A 20,958-nucleotide genomic window follows, 5' to 3' on the forward strand; every position below is an offset into this window, starting at 1 on the left:
TTTTAAGGAAGGCACAGCTCACAGTGGCCCATGCAGGGAACAAACCGGCAACCTTGGTGTTATCAGCACCACGCTCTAAGCAACTGAGCTAACCGGCCACCTCTGATTATGTATTTTAATATGTGTATGATACTACAAAGGTAACAATGCCTAGAACACAAGAGACTCTTAGGATGGACCTGGGCAGTATAAACTCCAAACTGTATAAAAAATAAATCATTCCTCAAAAAATTATGAATAGAATTACCACATGACCCAGCAATCCCTCTCCTGGGTATCTACCCAAAAAATCTGAAAACATTTATACATAAAGACACGTGTGCTCCAATGTCCATTGCAGCTTTGGTGGTGGCCAAGACATGGAAACAACCAAAATGTCCTTCGATATACAAATGGATAAAGAAGTTGTGGTATATATACGCAATGGAATACTATTCGGCAGTAAGAAAAGATGATATAGGAACATTTGTGACAACATGGATGGATCTTGAGAGTATGATGCTAAACGAAATAAGTCAGACAGAAAAAGCAGAGAACCCTATGATTTCACTAATATGTGGTATATAAACCAAAAACAACAAAAGAACAAGACAAACATGAGAAACAAAGGTCGTTTTTTGCAGGTCATGTAAAATGCTCTGGGACTCAGAGCACCACTAAACACAGACAATAGTTTAGTGGTTACCAGAGGGTAAGGGGGGTGGGGGGAGGGAGATGAGGGTAAGGGGGGTCAAATATATGGTGATGGAAGGAGAACTGACTCTGGGTGGTGAACACACAATGGGATTTATAGATGATGCAATACAGAATTGTACACCTAAAATCTAAGTAATTTCACTAACAATTGTCACCCCAATAAATTAAAATAAATAAATAAATAATAAAAATAAATATATATCAAATTCTGCCTATGATATTTGATAAATGACTATTTGATGTGAATAAGGAATGACAAACTAGTTATGAAAGGAAATTGTTGAAAGAAATTCACTACCCCTTTCTGATTAGACAAAGTCTATGCCTTCTTGCTTTTCCCTGCCTCTATTTACCTGCTCTCACTACTGCCCCCCCTCCCTCCTTATCTTGGCCTCGGAACCCAGGCCATCCTTTAAGGTGAGCAAGAGATAACTGCTTCTGGAAAGCAGTAGCATGTCTGCTGGTAAACCATGTATGGGGCACTTTTCTTCCTAGTTTCTTCAAGAAAGACACTTTTTTCAAAAGGTGAATTTTACAGTATTGTATCTCAATTTAAAAAAGAAAGGTAATTTTCATGCTGGAAGAGAAAGAACAAATATAGGTAAGAAATGTAAAATGTCACTGGGGTGAGATAATACGTGATGTTCTGCCACTTTGAACAAATCAAGATTTCTAGTCCTAAACACTGAAAGAGAAAGAAACTGCCAAATGTGACTGCAAGGCACAAATGGAAATACAAACATCATCGGTAGTCAGAAAAGTGTCAGATATGAAATGTACTGATTTTCAAGTGTGAAAAAGGATTGCTTTTAAAGATAGAAAATTGACCAAACCTGCTTCAAGTAGTTGCCTGTCTAGAGAGTTAAGATTGAGAAATAGAGCAGGATTAATTTTTTTTCATTACAATTATTTGGTACTACTCTGAAATTACATCCATACGATACAATAACTAAATTTTACCCCAGAAATGTTTTTCATGTGGGAAAATAAAATGAGACATTTCTAATGATGGTCTGAACATCTTCAATGATCCCTGGAAATTTCTGGCGTGGATTAAACAATGTTTCATGTACACTTAAAGGAATCGACCCTACGTAGGTGCCAAAATAGGTCCACATGAGCAATTTCATTAATCAACAAATATTTCTTGAGCACCTACTGGGTCCCAGTTATTGTGTAAGGCACTAAGGATGAAGCAGAAATCAAAACAGGCCCATTCCTGCCCCTTGTGGAACTCTAGTTAGAGGAAGACAAATGATAACATTACAGCATTACAACTTGTGCTGAGTGTTGTGAAAGAACACACAGGGATTTATGCGGGTACGTAATTAGGGAAACTAGCCTCACTGCCGCAGGGAGCAGTGTCAGAGAAATCGTCTGTGAGGGAGCAGCATGTAATCTGAGCCCTGAAGGATGAACAGAGTTTAGGTAGGCAAAGTGTGGTGAGGGCTACAGAGAAAATCTGAAAATAAAATCCAAGTGAAGAAGGCATGAGGCAGCCATCGACGTGGCATGCTAGAGGAAGGGAGACAAGGCTGAGGTGGCCGGGACAGTTAACAGAGGGAGGATGTGAGAATGAGACTGTCCAGGTTACTAGGGGTCATGCCACACAGGCACTAATTAATGCTGTTTCCTTTTTTGAAGGGATTACTGGACAGGTAAATGATTACTGGACAGGTACAAAGACACGCTAAATTTGTTTTCAGGAAGACAACTGATCAAAATACTTGGGATGAACTACACTTAGTTCTATAACCAAATTTTATCCAAAATCCACCCACTTCTCCCTACCTTCCGGCTCTTCCCTAGATCAGGCCTCCACCTTCTCTCCCCTGGGCCACAGTTTTCACTTTACCTCCCACAACCCATTCTCTATACAGCAGCTGGAGTGATGTAAAAACTAAATCATCCCATTTGAATCCATTGCTTAAAATTCTTCAATGGCTTCATTGGTCATAGGCTGGGCTCTCTACAGATGTGGAGACTGAGTATGGGATCAAAGATATTGCTTAGGGTTTGATACCTGGGAAAGAAAAGGGGAGGAAACAGGATTGGGCAGAAGAATAAATCAGTGATGCAGACTCAACAAAGCTTTGGCCAACCTATCAGGGAGCTCTGAAAAGGGTACTGTCGGTCAGAATTGCCCAGATCAAAATAGCTGAGCCTTCTCTCTCTCTCTCTCACACACACACACACACACACACACACATACGCGCGCGCGCGCCTCTGCAGACACAGATGTGGTTTGCCCCAGGAAGGAAGTGTCCTCAGGCAGCCATGCTCTCTACAGCAGAGGCAGACGCTGAAAGAGTTGTCAGCTTAAGGCTGGGCCTCCAGCCATTCCTTAAAGGGAGAGCTGGCTGTGACATCTCCTTACCTGTCTCACCATTGCATTTAGAATTTTAGGACTTAGACCCTAAACGGAACTGGCTCCTGTCTGCTTCTCCACTTGCTTCTGGTCACGATTTGCTCTCGGTTCACTAGCCTTCCTGTTTTCTTGAAGTTCACCCTCCTCCCCAGGGTCTTTGCGCTTTGCCCGCTTGTCTGGAACGTTCCACTCCCAGGCTTCACATGGCTAGCTCCTTCCAAACTTGTCTGCCTCTCTCCTCCTTATTCCCCATCTGTTTCATTTTTCTCATGCTCTTCAAAAAAATTATTGAAGTTATTTTTGTTTACATGCATCTTATCAACTAGAATGCAAATTCCATGTGAAGGTGTGGATCGAATCTGTTTTGTTCACTGCTCTATCCCCGGGCAGTACCTGAAACATACTAGTAGAACTTCCGTAAATATTTGGTAGATTGAGTAGGATCAGGTGCAGGAATGTACGTTAAATAATACTACAGATAGCTCCAGTTTCAGCTAATTGAACAACCTGCCCAAACAATATTTGTCAGTGCATTAAGGTTAACCTGAAGGGAGATTTCTAGTTGGCTGACACAAACCTGGCTGGTCCTGTCAAATGGGTAGAAAGTCAATGATTTGTGTAGAAAGAAATGGTCTGGTAACACAAAGCTGGGAATATTTTGGTGGTTAATATATTGGATGACACATTTCAGATTCAAAAGGACCTGCAAGTCTATCAAAACAAGGATGGTGAATTAATTGTGGCGTATTCTTTGTACAATTAACTATTGTGCTGCAACGAAATGAGTGAACTTCTCCTATCTGCTTTCCAGGAACTTGCGGGGCGGGGGTTACGGGGGGGGGGGGGGTGCAGGAGGGAGGGAGGAACCCAGACAGATCAAAAGACAGTATATGCTGCATGAGTCTATTTCTAAGGATTTCGAAACCAGGCAAACGATTCTGTGGTTCCCTTGAGGAAAGAGGAAGGGGCAGTGATTGGGAGGGAGCATGAGGAAGGCTTTTGAGGTGCTGCTAATGTCTATTTCTTGACCTGCGTGGTAGCTATGTGGATGTGTTTATTTTGCAATAATTCATTGATCTGTGCACGCTTCCATGTGTATTATACATCAATTTTAAACGTAACAGAAAAAAGACCTGGGAGATGTATTGAATTAAAAGCTCAATGTATAGCTCCTGATTTTGAATGAGTTTTAATATTTTGCCAGGATTATAACTGCTGTTGATTTGCAGTAATCTTTATTATAGTTAAGTAGTTTCCTTTGATCGCTTATTTCATAAGTTTTATTAGAATGGCTGCTGAATAGGCTGTAATACCTACTGCTGCAGAGATGTGGCGTAAAGGGTATTTCATGTGTTGCTATTAAAATATAAAGTGTGACAGGCTTTTTGGAAAGCAACCTGGTAACAGCTATTATGTAAAAAATATTTATACCCTTGACCCAGCAGTCTCAGTGGTGGGAATCTAGTCTACTGAAATAAAAACACTCGTTTCAATAAAACTGTTGAAGTAAAAACATCATGAAACATGTTCAAGGATATTTATTAGAGCAGCGTCTTAAGTGGCAACACACACACACACACACACACACACACACACACACACACTGGGGGTGCTAAAAATATGTATACATATGACTTGTATTCATCTTTTGTTATTGGTATATATTACAATTTTAATACAGTTTTTTCCTTTCTTAAAATGTGTATACATTTTTTTGGCACCCTCTGTATTGTAAAATACTATGCATGCCCATCAATAGGGGAATGGTTGCACAAATTATAATCCATCCACATTTTGGAACACCCATTAAATAGAACGAATTTATACTCTGCCATGTGACTTAAAGGGATTTTACACAAGAAATTATATTAAGTAAAAGAGACAAAAATGTAGTCACTTTTTAAATGACAAAAAAAGCTATATTGAATATGCATGTGCTTGTTATTCGTCTATATATGATTACTCATGTATGAGCATGGAGAAAAATGTCAACCACTCGGTTATAAAATGATTACTGGAGGCATAAGAGCCGATGGGATGACAGAGGAGAAGGAGGAAGAACCAAAGGATTTTTTGAAAGCTCCGTTGAGCCAAACTCCTATCGCAGGTGAAAAATCAAATGCCGTCCCAGGGACACTTAAAAGATTGCACTGTGTCCAAATCAAGGGGAGTAACAATCAGTGTACTGGAAACTATTCTGATCAAATCGAGCACATTCTATCAATTTCTGGACACCACTAAAAACAAATTTTGTTTTTGTCTTCCCCAAAAAAGAAATAAACTGTTTTTCTTGTTATCAGAGGGATGGTTAACAATTAGGCAAGTCTGGGTTCCAATTTCTTTCTTTCTTTTCTTTTTTTTTTTAAGGAGGGCGCAGCTCAAGTGGCCCACGTGGGGATCGAACCGGCTACCTTGGTGATATCAGCACCACGCTCTAACCAACTGGGCTAACAGGCCGCCCCTTCAATTTCTTTTTAGGCACTTACTTAGCTGTGTGCCTTTGACAAATTATTTAATTCCTCTATGCCCTTGTTTATTTATCTGTACAATGGGCTAATTACAGTTCCTATCACTCGGGGTTATTGTAGGATAATTATATATGCATGCCAGGACTGGCATCTGAAATAAACTCAAAATAATTAATGTGGTCACTATTATTAAATATACATTGTGAAAATTAGAATTTACATATAAGAAAGACAATAAATAACATAACCATAATCTTCCTTTCAGAGTTAACTACTGTTGACTTTTGGATGTTTATGCACTTATTCAAGGTGACCTGAAAACTCCTTACAGACCTGGTGAAAGCTTAGTTGGGACGAATGAGCAGCCACCAAATGTGTGAAGGGTTGTCCTGTGGAAGAGGGGTAGACATAATCTGTGAGGCTCCAAAACAAACACAGCAAGAGGAAAGGGTTATGACGAGAGCTGTCAAGCACCAAAACGGACCCAGTCTTGGCTGGCGACCATTTGTCAAAAAAGTTATGGAAGAAATGTCTGCGTTGGATGACGAGTCAAGCTACACGACTTCTAAAACTTTCTAACATTTTATGATCAAGAAATACTTTCTCGGTATATATATATGTATTAGACCCACAGTCCTCATAAGACAATTTGTGTGGCTCTTACTATCAAATACTGGGTGGGAAGGACAGTTCATAGGTCAGGTAGAGGACCTGTCCCTCATACAAAACTGAGAACGTGCAATTCCACCAATCAATCCCATTCGATAAAGAGAAATAAATCAAAGAGAGGGGTGGGCCTGGAAAGAGTTTACATCTTATCTTCAGGTACTGTTTTCTGCTTTAATAGTCGTGGTCTTTTCCTGGGAAAAGTTCCTGATCTGGAAAAAATTCATAGTAATTACTCAAGGGAAAGGAAAAAGAACAAACAAACAAACAATACATTAATGTGGTTGGAAAAAATCTAAGAACGTGGTGTTGGTGGGCGAGAACACTGAAGTTCTGCGAAAGACCCACCCAAGTGCTTTTGATGTTTGACCAATTATTATCTTATTATTCTTCCTGCTATAGATGCAGCTGCAATTTATGTAACAGGATGTTTAAAAAGATTAAAGAGAAGCTGTGGGAGGGTTCTGAGGTGATAAAGAGTTCCTAAAATATGTATTTATGAACGTTTAGAATATAAGTTCCTGTACAGTCTTAGAATAAATCATCCATTTGTTTTTCTTTTTTCTTAAAGAAACAGGTAAAATTTGTATTTCAATCTGACTGCTTCCTGCCTACAAGTGATATACAGATAACAGAGCAAAGCTAGGAAACAAATAGAGCAAAGAGAGGTTGGTGATTCACTCTGTGATCCGTGCTAGTTTTTAATCAACTTTGACTTTGGGGTCCAAAATATTTTATCCCTATAGTCAATAACTGTTTGGAATTTATAATATTTGGATTAAGCACGCTCATCAGAAAATGGATTATTCTATTGTTCAAGCAGGAGAGTTGTATGGAATTTGTGACTGCAATGACTCAATGTAAAGAAACAAATAATTTTTGGTAGAGGAGTTCCTGGAATTGAAATTAAGATGGGTTGAAGTGATTTAGGATTAGAAGAGTGTTGTATAGGTGCCTCAAACATAAGCAATGACTCACTGGTATTCAAGACATTCTGCCATGTGGGCTGCTTCCCAGATCTTACATCATAAATTTGCACTCAGTACCCAATGAAAGGGTTTTGAGGCATGTCCTCAGAACTTCTGACGTTAGTCGTGAATAAGCTACCTGTTAATTTCAATTTTCTCCTAGCAACCTAAGCCAATGCCTAGTGTGTGCTCTCTCTCTCGCGCTCTCTCATTTACCATTCTTTTTCTGAAATTTTTTTCTCTGAGAGTAAGTTGTAGGCATGATGCCCTTTTCCCCTAACTACTTCCGTATGTGTTTCCTAAAAACAAGGACATTCTCTTTTTTAAAAAACTTTTATTTAAGTGTGTTTTTCCAGGACCCATCAGCTCCAAGTCAAGCAGTTGTTTCAATCTAGTTGTGGAGGGCGCAGCTCACAGTGGCCCATGTGGGGATCAAACCGGCAACCTTGTTAAGAGCAGCGCACTCTAACCAACTGAGCTAACCTGCTGACCCAAGGACATTCTCTTTCATAATCACAGCACAATTATGAAAATTAAGAAGTCACGCTGTTCAATAATATCTAATCTACAGACCTCATTCAAATTTTGTTGGATGTTTCCAATAATGTCCATTAAAGTAAAATTCCAGATCATACCTTGTATTCAGTTAGCAAATATCGTTATTTTAGTCTCATTAATCTGGAATCGATTTTCCTCACAACCAATCTGGAAGAGCTGCTTTAAGATCCTGATGGCTCAGCGATTTTATGGAAACTACTCTTTTGGCTTTGACATGTCCTTTATTTTAGCTCCTTTTCCCTAGGATTCAAACACGAATCTGGTCCATGCCCAGAATCACTTTCTTCTTCCAACCCTGTCTTGTGGGCCTCTCTTCCATTAGGATGAGCTTCCTTAATCCTTCACATACATGGAACCAGGTCCTCCAGACACATCCCATACTATACTATCAGCTTAAATTCTCAAAATGCCCCCATCACATTTGTTATTCTCTTAAATTTTCTGCATTAATGGTTTCATTCAGAAACTCTCTCGAAGACAGACTAGACCACAGAAGCAGCACAGAAATAAAAGGACTGCAATCCAACCCCGAGGATTTCATCCAAGGAAAAGAACTCCCTCAAGATTTTCCTGGCTGGTGGAGACAGAAGGAAGCCGGGAGAGCCTCTAGTGTGAAGACTGCGGGGGGCCACATTTGATCACAATGGATACTATTGTCCTGCAAGCCTCTTGGAAAACCATCATCAGGGTGTGGATGTTGTTTTTCCAACAGGATAACAGACACCTAATCTATTTCTCCCTGATGCCTTGAAGAAGGACTGGCCAGGTTAGCAAAGTACTCTGTGGCTATGAGCCTCAAGGGTATTAACTGATTTGTGCGTAGAATAAGCCCAAGAGTTAATGACCTTGAGGTCATTCATTATACCTTTCCCTTTCTATTGAGCTAGCTAGTCACAGACTAGTTACATCTGAGCATTTTATTAAGTTGATATTTTAACAACATGTAATTATTTGTGCTGAGATAAAAATCTCCTGATTACATGAAAGATGAACATGCAAGACTGGTGATTCTGAATTAAAGCCAGTGTGTGAAATCTGCAGCATGACAGATCTTAACAACAGGCTCTCTCCTGTGGTGACTGACCGGGTTTCCTCTCCCACAACGGAGGCCTCCTGAGGGCAGGGAGCTTTGCTCTGGTCATTGCTCTATTCCCAGCATGCAAGTACCTGACTCATACCGTGTCTCCCCGAAAATAAGACCAAGCCAGACCATCAGCTCGAATGCATCTTTTGGAGGAAACATTAACATAAGACCCGGTCTCATATTATAGTATAGTGTATAAGACCGGGTCTTATATTAAAATAAGATCGGGCCTTATATTAATATTTGATCCCAAAAGGCACAATAGAGCTGATGGTCCAGCTAGGTCTTATTTTCGGGGAAACATGGTAGCAGGAGCTCAATAAATATCTGCTGAACAAATGAAAATGTCTGGTGGCGTAACAGGAGGAAATTAGAACTTACTAAGTAAAATCCTGAAGGAATCATTGCCTAATTACCAGTATTCCAAACAATATCAGTGACAGTGCTAAGGATGAACGCCGACTGGTACGAATGTGGCCTGAAGAATCAAACCTCCCCTCCACCTCCAGTAGTTCAAAGGTGGAGGGAGAGGCTTAAGTCTTGCCAAGCACTTACCTAGATCCTTAAAGGAACATTTAAAAACTTCATGTGTCTGGGAATAGCTAAGTGAGTGAACTATTATAACTTTAAGATCCAAGGGGCAAAGTTTAAAGGTACAAGGGGAGGAAAGGAGATATGTTCACATATTACACAGGGTACAGTAGTCCCCCCTTATTCACAGGGGACATTCAAAGACCCCCAGTGGGTGCCCGACACCACGGACAGTACTGAACCCTATATATGCTATGGTTTTTTCCTATACATATACACCTATGATAAAAATTTAATACATAAATTAGGCACAGTAAAAGGTTGACAATAACTACTAATAAAATAGAACAATTATAACAATATACTGTAATAAAAGTTAGGTGAGTGTGCTCTAACTGATCTGGAAATTGACATGGCTATTAAGTGACCAGTGTGCAGGGAGTGGACACAGCATAAATACGCTGGACAAAGGGATAGTTTCATGTCCTGGGTGGGACAGAACAGGACGGCGCAAGATTTTATCACTCTACTCAGAATGATGCACAACTTATAACTTATGAATTGTTTACTTCTGGAATTTTCCATTTAATATTTTCAGACCTCGTTTCACAGCGGGTAAGACAAGGGGGGGGGACTACTGTAATTAGGAAAATGTGTATCTTCCTCCTTATGAGTTTAGCTACGAGGATCTCAAACTGAAATGTTTTCAGAGGGCAGGCCAGCACTCTGAAGCATTCAGATGTAATATAACGGGAGGAGTACAGACTGGAGAGAAATGGGAAACACACGCCTCTTCTAAAGACGTTAAACATCATTGAAAGACACCACCAACAACAAAACACCGTGACGGTCTGGAATGTTGATGAGATGAATGCACTTTATAGGCAGTTTGAGAGCGTTAGTTTGGATTTCATATTATCTCTGTCATTTAACATTTGCCCTTGAAAGCTGTGTATGTGCTTCTGTGTCACTGTGCTCCAGCAGTTATTGTCTGGATAACTTTAAGGAAGAAGAGGAATATCTGCTCCTCACAGCGGTGAGGAGACTTAAAACAGGGACCACACTCGGAGGGCCCATGGGCGCCCTGGACTGGTCTGTGGGAGCTGCCTGAAGCATCTGGGTTTTCTTCACCGAATAACTCGGACTGAGAGAAATGAACTGCTAAAAGCAGCAAGAAGGCCAGCCCGGTGGCTCAGGTGGTTGGAGCGCCGAGCTCCTAATGCCGAGGTCACCAGTTCGATTCCCACACGAGCCAGTGAGCTAAGTTGTAAACAACAGCTCTCCCTGGAGCTGGGCTGCCGTGAACCGGAGGTCGAAGTGAGTGGCCGGCAGCCAGCGTGAACTGCCGTGTGCTGCCGTGGGCTACTCTGTGTTGCCATGAGCGGCCAACCATTGACAGGCGACTGACTGCCTTAGCCAGGGGGACTGACTGCCTTAGCCAGGAGAGCCTGTTGTACAAGGCTCATAATACCAGCGTCGGCCAGGGAGCTGTGTCCTACACAACTAGACTGAGAAACAACGGCTTGAACCGGAGTCGGGGCCGGGGAGGCGGAAGAAGTGGGGGGAAAAGAGCAGCAAGAAAGCGTTCCTGGAATGAGACCAACTCCACGGGTAACGACGAGAACATCCCAAAGGCAGGTGCAGCAGAGGTTAGAAAATGGCAGGACTCTCAGACCTGAGGGTAGGGTAGAAAGATTACAGATTAGGTTATCTACAAAGCAATTTCCTGGGAAGAGCGTCATGTCGTTAGCTTTCCTCAGACCATTAAAAAGGCCATTTAGCAAGACTTCCATTGATACACTAAAACTAGGATGTACAAAAAATATATAACTTGATCAATTAGTATCACTAATCTCATTTTGTTCTCCATTCTCTGACTTCCTCTTATGGTTGCAGGGGTGCTAGGGCACTTAATTTTGCTGGCCTCCCTCCTGCAGTCTTTCGTGAGTTCACCAGGCTGAAAGCAGTGTGACATGAGAAAGTTTAGAGTGGAATATGGACTTTACTCTTGAATAGCAGGTCTACTGGCCTTGAGTCTAAACTTCTAATTAAGGGTAAGTATTGATGGACGTCCAGGGAGGCAGCTTCCATAGAGTTCCTACCTATCAAATGCACTATGAGTTGTGTGATTATAGCAAATTTCATGTCCAGTTTAAATATTTTCCCCCTTCCTACATTGTGATTTACTCAAGTTATTCCAACTATTCGCTAAGTCCAAGAGACATACACCAACCACCTACCTTGTGTGGTGGGAATGTGGAGATTAGGGATGAACGGGTACAGAGAAGTGTGCCCTACTTCCCTGTACTCCTGTGCTACACTCATCGCAGGGAACAACATCTGACAAGAGAACTGTGTCCAGGAGCTCCAGACACAGTTAATTGAGGGTGACCCATGATGGAGGAAATGGCTGGTGAAGAGCACATGACGCATTGGACACCTGGGAAAAGCATATAATTTCCAATGAGGAGGGGGACAACTTATAAGGAACATAAACTAATGCCCCTTCTCCTTTCTCCACTTCTACTAAAGTAAGGAGGTCAGGATAATTCTAGGATTGATTGTGTTAAGCCCTGTTCTTTTCGTGTGCATTAAAGTCATAACAGAGGATATGACTTGTTATTACATTGCTGAGATGTCGTAGGGGTATAGAGGATGACTGTTCATTCTTCAACAGCCTTCCGTCAGCCTAAAACAGCTTTGCACGTCATTACTGTTAAACAGAGCTTATGAGGCTGTCTGTAGCTAAAATAATCATATTTTACAAACTGAAAAATTTCTGAACGTCATGATCTGAGGAGTAAAGGACTTTTGAGATAAAATATGTAAAATCTGGACTTTTCTGGATAATTTAGGACATATGGGTTACCACAACTGAAACACACAGGCAAACTCATAGACATGTAATGACCTTCATACTCTTGCAGTAGTAATTCGTTTTGGCCTCTCCTAACTTAAGAGCTCATAATAAAGGATGAAGTTCATTTTGCCATCTCTGAGTAAAGATTAAAAAGGTTTTAAATCAGGGGATGGGTCGGACTGGCTACCTTCTCTTTTTCAGTTCTGGGTGATTTTTTGGTAATCTACAGAAGGACGCGTACACAGCCACGACAGTGGGAAAGTTCCTGCTCCTTTCTTTGCTTCTGCTTTTCAATTATTAAATGAGTTTTGGCCAAATGATTCAGGAGGTTGTTTGTCAAGTGAAGGCCTACCCTTCTGAAATTTGGTCCCAGCTTTTCCTAGACATAGACCTAGACCCAACTGCATAAAGTCTTCTAATTGACTCCTAATATCAAAGATCAATGTGTAAAATATTCCGAGAGGTGAATGAATCTGTGTCCATGTTCTCCCGTGAAGGAGACTAGCAAAGGAGAACTGAGACCTCCGCTTTAAGAATGAAGGCCACTGTATGTCAATTACACTTTAATTAAAAAGTATATGTATGTGATGGAAGGAGAACTGACTCTGGGTGGTGAACACACAATGGGATTTATAGATGATGTAATACAGAATTGTACACCTGAAATCTATGTAATTTTACTGACAATTGTCACCCCAATAAATTAAAAAAATTTTTAAAAAAATGCTAAGGCTACTTAGAAAATATGAAAACTAAAGAAAATATTACATGAGTTTCGTTTGTATGGGATCTTCAATTTTTAATATTAAAAAAATTAAAGCTAAAAGATAAAGCATGAAGGCCATATTCTACTCACACATGTTTCTATTGTTTGGCCTAGTGAACTTTTACCCACAAAAGTCTTTCTTTGAACAGTCTGATCAAAAACAAGGTCTTTAAATTTTTTTTTTTTTGATTGTTTACTTACAGTCAAACCTTTAGACAGGAGGCCAACTCCTGGTGGTTTCAAATAGGTTAACTCTGGACTGAAGAGATTTTTCAGAATTCCGCAACTTTCAAACAAACCCATGAATGATGCCAGTATGCTTGACTTTATCTGCTCTTCTCAAGTTATTTCCTCTCCCAGGGAGCACCTCAGGGGTGGTATGGATTTATGAGAATGATGTTAGTGGGTCATCTTTGTCCAGTCTGAAGTGAGGAGTGCAGCTGACTACGCAGTGACCCACAGATTTGGGCTGCAGTGGTTAGATCTGCGAAGCAAGAAGAGAAGGGTAGAAAAGTCAACAGAGTCATAGAAAATGTGACTCCATGTTCCTTTATTCATTTGGAGCCTTCTTCTTGTGAATATTTATCTACTGCTTGTTCAGTATAGGATCAAGGGTAAAGTTATAAGGGAAAAACGATTACTGTCTTCAAAGTCTCCTTCTTGTATTTTAGGAATGACCTGTTCCTGGGCTTCCCTGAGAAAATAAAGTTCAGATGCACATTTTGTCCAAGTAGTTCTGCAGTATTTGAGGAACCATAAGAATAGGACTGTTTTGGTTTATTTTTTTTTGACAAAATGGGTAGTAGAACAAAGAGAAGACCATTGTAAAATTGTTTGAAAATGAGTATTTTAACTTCAAACTGCTGGTAACGCTGGCAAATCAATTGATTGATTTTTGTAATGCCGCACTTTACAGTTAGGAAATGTTTCCAGAACTCCCGAGCATTTGGAACACAGTCCAGGGACTAGATATAAATGAGTAAACAGCAATCAGAAAGTACATGCACTTTGTTCCTTAGGACATTTAAGTGCCTTCACATAGTACTCATCTGTGTATAAAATAAAGGGGTTAAGTATGCAGACCAGAAATACTGAGAGCAGACAGCAGAGTCTGCTCAGATGACCTCCAAGAAAATGAAACTGGCTAGAGCTATGTAGCCCGGACAATAACCCTGTTGGTTATTAACAACAATGATAAAATACCATTGATTGAGTGCTTATTATGGTCTACTAGGCTCTACTCCATGTAGTAGGTATAAATATTGTCCCCAATTTACAGTTGAGCAAACAAAGACATAGACTAAGTAACCTTACATGTTATAATTGAAAGAAACAAGTTCAAACCCACTTCTGTCAAAACTTTAAGTCTCAACTACTTCACCTTATTGCCCTTCCAATTTTTTGCTGATGTATTTCTTTAAAAAGACAAATCTATAATTCATATTGCCTGAAAAAGAGCATAGGAAACTATGTAATATGTTTTAGGACCTTTTAAATCTAATATGCATAAATTTTTTGGTATCTAAAAAACTTCAAACATCTAGAAATTTCACTTATGTGTAAAAGGCAAGACCTTCATTTACTCACGTGTTGGTTCAATGAAGGTTTGATTGCGTATCTTTTATGTTTGTCTCAACTGTGCCTTACACGACCCATTTTATTCAAAACTTGCTCAGCGCGGGGATGATCAACTTATCACCATTTATTTACATGGGACTTTTCCCAGTTTTAGCACCCTAAGCCCAGCACCCCAAAAGACCCATCAGGCCCGGAAAAATCAGCAGTCGATCACTCTAACTTCACAGCACATATAGGTGCTTTAAGGTTGCTTCTGAATGCCAGTAATGTTATAAATAGGACCTGACAGGTCCTCTCTTGGGGAGAAAGACAACTTGTTCAGTTTCTGTTTCCGTGGGAGCACCTCAGGTGAAGAGGAAACTTTTCCCTGAAATCTCATCTCATTTTTAGTTTTCTGTCACTATTACACAGCTCCTTTGCATTCTGAATTAAAAATCTTTCTCAATGAAGCTTCCACCCACTTTTCTCATCCTATCCCTTGCTACTATATGGAATGAACTGAATCCTTTCCCCATGTGGTTGCACATTAAATACTTAAAGAAATCAATCCTGCCCCACAATATTTTCATCTTCCAACATAGCTAACTTTTCACCGTTTCTCATTTTCTTTCACTGTAACGATTACTCTCTTCTTGAATACAGTTCAGTTTGACAGTATCCGTTAAATTGTAGTTTCTAGAATTCTAATCAGCAGAGTGGATGTGTCACCTCCTTTGTTCTACAATCCATGCTTCCTTTAATTCAGCTTAGTATCTTAGTACTTTTCTTGACAGCATTAACTCAGAGTAAGATCCTATCTACTAACACTTCCAAGAATTTTTCTTACGTGCTTCTGCTGGGCTATATTGCTTATCCTGTACATGCAGTTATTCAGTTCTTTTTTTCTAGCATGAACTGAAGTGCAGGATCTTACATTTAACTCTATTAAACTTAATATTCAACCCCCCCCCTTTTATAAATCACCATTTGCAACATTTATTCACAGGTCTGCTGAGCATACTTGCATGTCAATGACAGAATTGTTAAAAGGAAAAGGCCTTCATTGAATATGAACAATCTTTCTTTGTTTATATGAATCTGATAATTAGTCTTTAGTTACAATAATTTAGCTCATTTGTAGTTAACCTAATTTGCTACTAATAATACACATTTCTTTACTTCATCCCATATAAGACCAAAGTAATAGGAATACAAAGTTAGAAATAATAGAAAAGGCTTTGTCACAATGAAGTATTTACCACTTTTGTCAAAACCGTGGAATTGCTTTCTACACCATGTTTTTGTTATTCTCTACTTTATTTATTGGGGTTGGCACAAAATACATTTTGGTTATTATGAAAGATCAAATCTTCTCTTTAGGAACAAAAATTTGTTCTTGTTCAGGATGTTTAAAAAATATAGCACAGATTTCTCAGGTAAGTCCAAAAGAGGAGTTCCAAATAGGCTTAGGAGTAAGTATGCAGTCTTCCAAATTTATTCCTTTAAAGGGGAAGAGACATTATGAAAGTGCAAGTTTTGCCATGTTTGTTAAACCATCAGAGACAGTTTAAACTAGTAGTCAAATACGTTAGCTTTGGCCTGGTTCAACACCCACCCGGTTCTCCCGCTTGCCAGCTGTTTGACTGGGCAAATATATCAATGCACAGTGCCTGGCACCCAGTGAGAGCTCTAAAAATAAGAGGAACTACAATTTATTAAGTATCTTTTATGTTACCTACTACACAAAGAGCTCAACATGCTGTGTCCTTTCATCCCCAAAAATGTTATGAAGTAGACACTTGTTATCCCAAATCACAGAGGAGACAATTGAGGGGCAGGAAGATTAGGCAATTTCCTGAAGTTGATAATTGAAGAAAGGCTATATACCAAGTTTACAGCCTCCAGACCAGGATCCCAAATATAATTCTATCCTGCCAGTCCCTGAATGCAGACAGAACCTCCCTAGGCCTGGTAACTTTAGAAGTCTGAGGAGGAAGGAGACAGACCACCAGCCAGTCAAGGAGCTTCCAGGGGCCCCAAAAGATCCTCACAGCATGGTCCTACCTTGATGATTCCCCAGGGCCATAAGGTTCTGTCCTCAACCCCATCGGCTTAGAAATCCAATCTCTGAACACACAGATTGTGGATTCATCTCCCACAGTCGCCTCAAGCTTCCCCAGACTGGTACCGAAAATCAGAACATAATGAAAATTATGAATAGAAATAGAAATATAATGGCCACCGGCCAAAACATTCATGTCCTGTGACCAGCACTTGGGAATCAGATGGTAAATAGCTTGCTCGCAGGCATGGAATGAGAAACAAGGGAGTCTGTTTTATGTCTTGAATGCTTGATAGGGCAAACTCATCCAACTTCAAAGCAACAATGTACCTGCCTTCAGAGCTGAACAGGCCAGTACCACCTCTGACCTAAAAACACTTGGTTCAACACACCCCGTTTGCCTCTTACATCCTTTTTCTCCCTAAGTTTTCAGGGCTGACCAGCCCTGACTCTGATACGTTCTTTCTTGAATTTAGGGTTTTTGTTGTTTTTTTTCAGGTTACAGAATAGTTCTTTTTTACTAAGGTTTTTTTGGTGTGTGTTCTTTAACTAAGTTTTTGAACTATACTTTAATGTTATGCATTGATTTGAAGGTTTAAATCTAAAAGGGCAACTTTAATTCCAGATTCTTGGTGGGAAGACCTTCCTGAGGCCCCCAAGTATTGACAGTGCAAGATCAGACCCCTCTGGGAGGTGCCTTCTCCTTTCTGCTTCAGAATCAGAGACTGTTACCATCCCTTGTCACCCATCTATTGAAAACGAAAAGGTAACAAACAATGTTTCTGCAGCTATTGAAAAGACAGCCTGCTTGCAGTTAGAGTTACATGGCTATGCAGACCCCTGGCTGTACCAGCTCGGGGGCAGTGAGGCACATGGTGTGTGAAGCGATGTCTTTCGTGGCTCTTTGCTGTGGGTCCAGCGGCTACACCAACAGCAGCACTTCTACTCTCACACAGAGCTTCCAGAATGCCTGGGAGTCTCCTGCTGATAACAGCATGGAATGCTTGGAACTGGTGAAAGAGAAGGTTGGAAGCCCTACCAGTTTGAGCCGCCAAGACTCCAAGGCGGGCAGTTGCCCTCAGAACCTTCGGGCCCAAGGTACCTGCAGGGCTTCAAGTTCAGGATTAGATGCTCACTGTCTGAATGTGCTATCTGACAACTGTGCAGGCAGACCACAGGGTAAGAAGGGTGTGAACAAACTCCTCTCCTGTCCTATATCTTCAGGGGACAATGAAAAGGAAGTGGGTTCCCAGGGGTCAGAAGTTTTCCAGCCGCCACACTGAAAAGGTACAAGAACCCAAGGCCCTGCCTTCTGAGGCCTACAATTCCCAGTTCCTTTCCTCAGAATGGAAACAAGCTCAGGGAGACCCAGGACTCCTGGTGTCGACACAGAACCCTGGGTAGACCTGGTCCTATCCACAGCCTCTCCCTAGAGAGCTCCCTAGACGATGCTGGGAGGCGGGTAGGGCTGATCGGCGAAGTCAAGCGAGTTACTGTCTCCCCTGAAGGCCAATCAGGCGACAAGGTCAAGTCCACTCTGACATATCATCTCTTACCACACCCCACCAACCCCCAACACTCATCCATTAAAGTGAAGCTCCCACCAACGTTCATGGGTTAATGAGGGGGAAGATTTGGCCACTTTAAGACTCCAGATTCTTGCAAGAAGTTTGTTTTCGGAACATTCCCCTCTGTGCACTCCCTTCTTGTCTTAAGTGGCCCTACCCATTGAGGTAGATTCCAGCTCTTTCTCCTGTATCTTTGGCTTGGCTCAAGCCTCGGACCCCTCCACTGCAGTGTATAAGCAGCGAGATGGCCAAAATAGGCAGTCAGGGAAGAGCCCAGGCATTCCTATTACATCTGCTCAGTCTCTCAGGCGTCCCCATGGCAGGGAAGCTCTCCAGTTTACAGGTTTGGGCCAGACAGAGCGCCTCCCCTTCCTCACTCACTGTGTGAGACGTGGAGCAAGGTCTCTCAGAGGCTGGCTGCTGAGAGCTGCAAGTCAGAGGTGCTGCTGTTGAATGTGGGGGGTCTCAGCGGCTCTGTTGTGGGTGCAATTCCTCCGGACCAGTTAGAGCTGGGGTCTGAATGACCATGACCCCAAAACATCCCCTTGCCCTTTCTGTTGCTGTCATTGGCTCTCAGCAAGTTGCCTTTCATGATTGCCAGAGGTAACTCCTGTTGTTGTGATTGTTATTTTGAACACTTAGAGAGCTGGCACACATTGTTGAAAAACCTCCACAAAGCCAGGCGACCGCTTCGGCAAAGTTTTGCTTGACTGGGTGATTCCAAAACGTTTAATGAGCAGTGGCATGTGCAATGTACCACTTGATGCCATGGAGGGGAATGGAGACGAGTAAGAAAACGGATTCTCTCCTCGAGCACGCAGCATTCTAAGGAAGACCCAGGAGCAGACGTAAGTCACTGTGTCATCAGGTGGGGATACAAAGGCAGGTCGCAGTTACACTGTCCACACCTAGGAAAGCTGAAGGAGGGCGCTGTCGCCTGTCAGGCCACCAGGTAGATCCCAGTCCAACTCCTGGGATAGAACTGATTCTGTTTTTGCCTAAGAAGCCAACACCAAGGTTAATAAAGCCAATTGTAACATGCTAAGCACCACAAAAACTTCGTAATGCCATATGTGCATATAACAGGAGCTCGGTGTGCGATCACTTTTTTTTTTTTAAATGGATCTTTTAAATTAATAAAATGGGCTGCCCGCCGTTCTCTTCCTTTTCATAGCATGAGAAACAGAAGTTGCACTTTCCTTCCATGTTCTTCAGGCCAACTAACACGAGAACAAACAGGGTTCAGTACCAGGAATAAAGCTGACTCATACTCTTAGGCTTCTCTCCTTTTAGAACACACTGATTGAAGACTTGGAATGGGATAACATTCGTTCTCATAGGGAAACAGACAAAGCTGCCAAGGGAGAGAAGGTGGGGAGAACAGGGAAAATGAGGTGAAGAAATAGGTGGCAGTGGCTATTGCACTGCTTTTGACAAAGTCTCTTCATCTTGGAAGAAAAGGCTGTTCTAGGAAGATTATATTCCAGGCAGAATGATGAGTATGAGTAGAAATTATGTATATCCTAGGGGATCAAAGTAAGTTCTTGTGACAACATGAATAAATATCTTTGTGTCTTGGTACCAGTTCAAGATCCACACGTCTAGGATACTTAAAAACAAAATCAACAAGAGTATAGGCTCTAATACACAGAATTAGTAGTAATGAGAGAAGAGGAGCTTTTTCAAGGCAGCTATCTCAATGGGTACCATGGAGTAATCTCAGGTTAAGAGGTGAGAACCTAAAACCCGGGAGATGGCCCACGGGACATGAAAGATATGTATGGGACAAAGACATCATATATTTCTGTGTGTGTGTTTCAAAATAGTGACACGAAGGAATACAGGAGATGGGGAGCTCCACACTGGGCTCTCGGCTGTCTAGAGAGAAGGAATTAAAAAGGTCGTCTCTTCCTCCGGGGAATCCTTAGAGACACTGTGTCGCTGCCTTTGCTACCCCTTCTACATATAAATGTCGCTTCTCTTTGCCTACTATTTAAATATTCACGTTCGGTTTTTTATAAACTATGTAAGGGCAGTGATCATCTTTACATAGGCAGACCTCGGAGGTATTGCAGATTCAGGTCCAAACCACCCCAATAAAGCAAGTACTGCAATAAAGCCAGGCAATCTTTTCGCTGGTGGAGGGTCTTGCCTTCGGTTTGTAAAAAATGCAATTATCTGTGAAGCACAATGAAGTGAAGTGCAATAAAATGAGGTATGTCTGTACCTTCGATGGCAACTAGCTCAGTGTTTTCAGAAATATTGTTTGATTTGATGTTACAGGAGAATTGGACTTCAAGGGTCAACGGTTTCAAGGGCTGGCAATCCTTAGGTCTGGCCAAGAATTTCCATGAAACGAGGCAATATTTGGCATTTACAAGGGCATTCCAGTGAAGTGAAGAGGAGTGTCAGATTTTGCAACAGTTTTGCAAATAAGATAGATTTTTCTGGAGTGACTGGATTTGCAGAAAAACATGTGTTGAATAACAAAAGTAATCCGGGTTCTCACCTTTAGAGAGATTATGCAAGTTATAATCTCTGCCACATTCTAATAGTGACATTAGTAACTTTTCTTAGCACTACATAGCATTATGCTAGGTATTGTACATGCAGAATATTTCTAAAAGTTGCTATTACTATCCTTAAGCTTAAAATCTCAATGGGAAGTCAATGTGTATATACACAAAGGAATCAGAGAACAATGTTACATCGAGTTACAAATTAAATATTACAACATTGCTGTTAGGGAAGGTGTCCTAAAGAAGGTGACCTTGAAATGGGTCTTGGGAGTCTCCCAATTTTTATT

General features: G+C 41.1%; 2 protein-coding genes across 2 annotated transcripts in view; both read right to left on the bottom strand.

Annotated features, from left to right (window-relative positions):
- LRIG2 (leucine rich repeats and immunoglobulin like domains 2) overlaps positions 1 to 5,887 on the bottom strand; it is a 91,524-nt gene extending 85,637 nt beyond the window's left edge. Inside the window, exon 1 of the mRNA XM_081026037.1 lies at positions 5,866 to 5,887. The gene's annotated coding sequence lies outside the window, so the exon portion shown is untranslated. The remainder of the gene's footprint in view (positions 1 to 5,865) is intronic.
- Positions 5,888 to 9,889: 4,002 nt separating this feature from the next.
- LOC308487254 (uncharacterized protein) overlaps positions 9,890 to 20,958 on the bottom strand; it is a gene marked incomplete at its 5' end in the record, with an annotated part of 31,825 nt that continues 20,756 nt past the window's right edge. The window contains 2 exons of the mRNA XM_081025263.1: positions 9,890 to 11,014; positions 13,167 to 13,449. Of these exons, the coding sequence (XP_080881389.1) occupies positions 13,444 to 13,449 (6 nt within the window). The 3' untranslated portion in view covers positions 9,890 to 11,014; positions 13,167 to 13,443. The remainder of the gene's footprint in view (positions 11,015 to 13,166; positions 13,450 to 20,958) is intronic.

This window comes from Rhinolophus hipposideros (assembly GCF_964194185.1).
Source record: "Rhinolophus hipposideros genome assembly, chromosome: 19".
Classification (NCBI taxonomy): Eukaryota; Metazoa; Chordata; class Mammalia; order Chiroptera; family Rhinolophidae; genus Rhinolophus; species Rhinolophus hipposideros.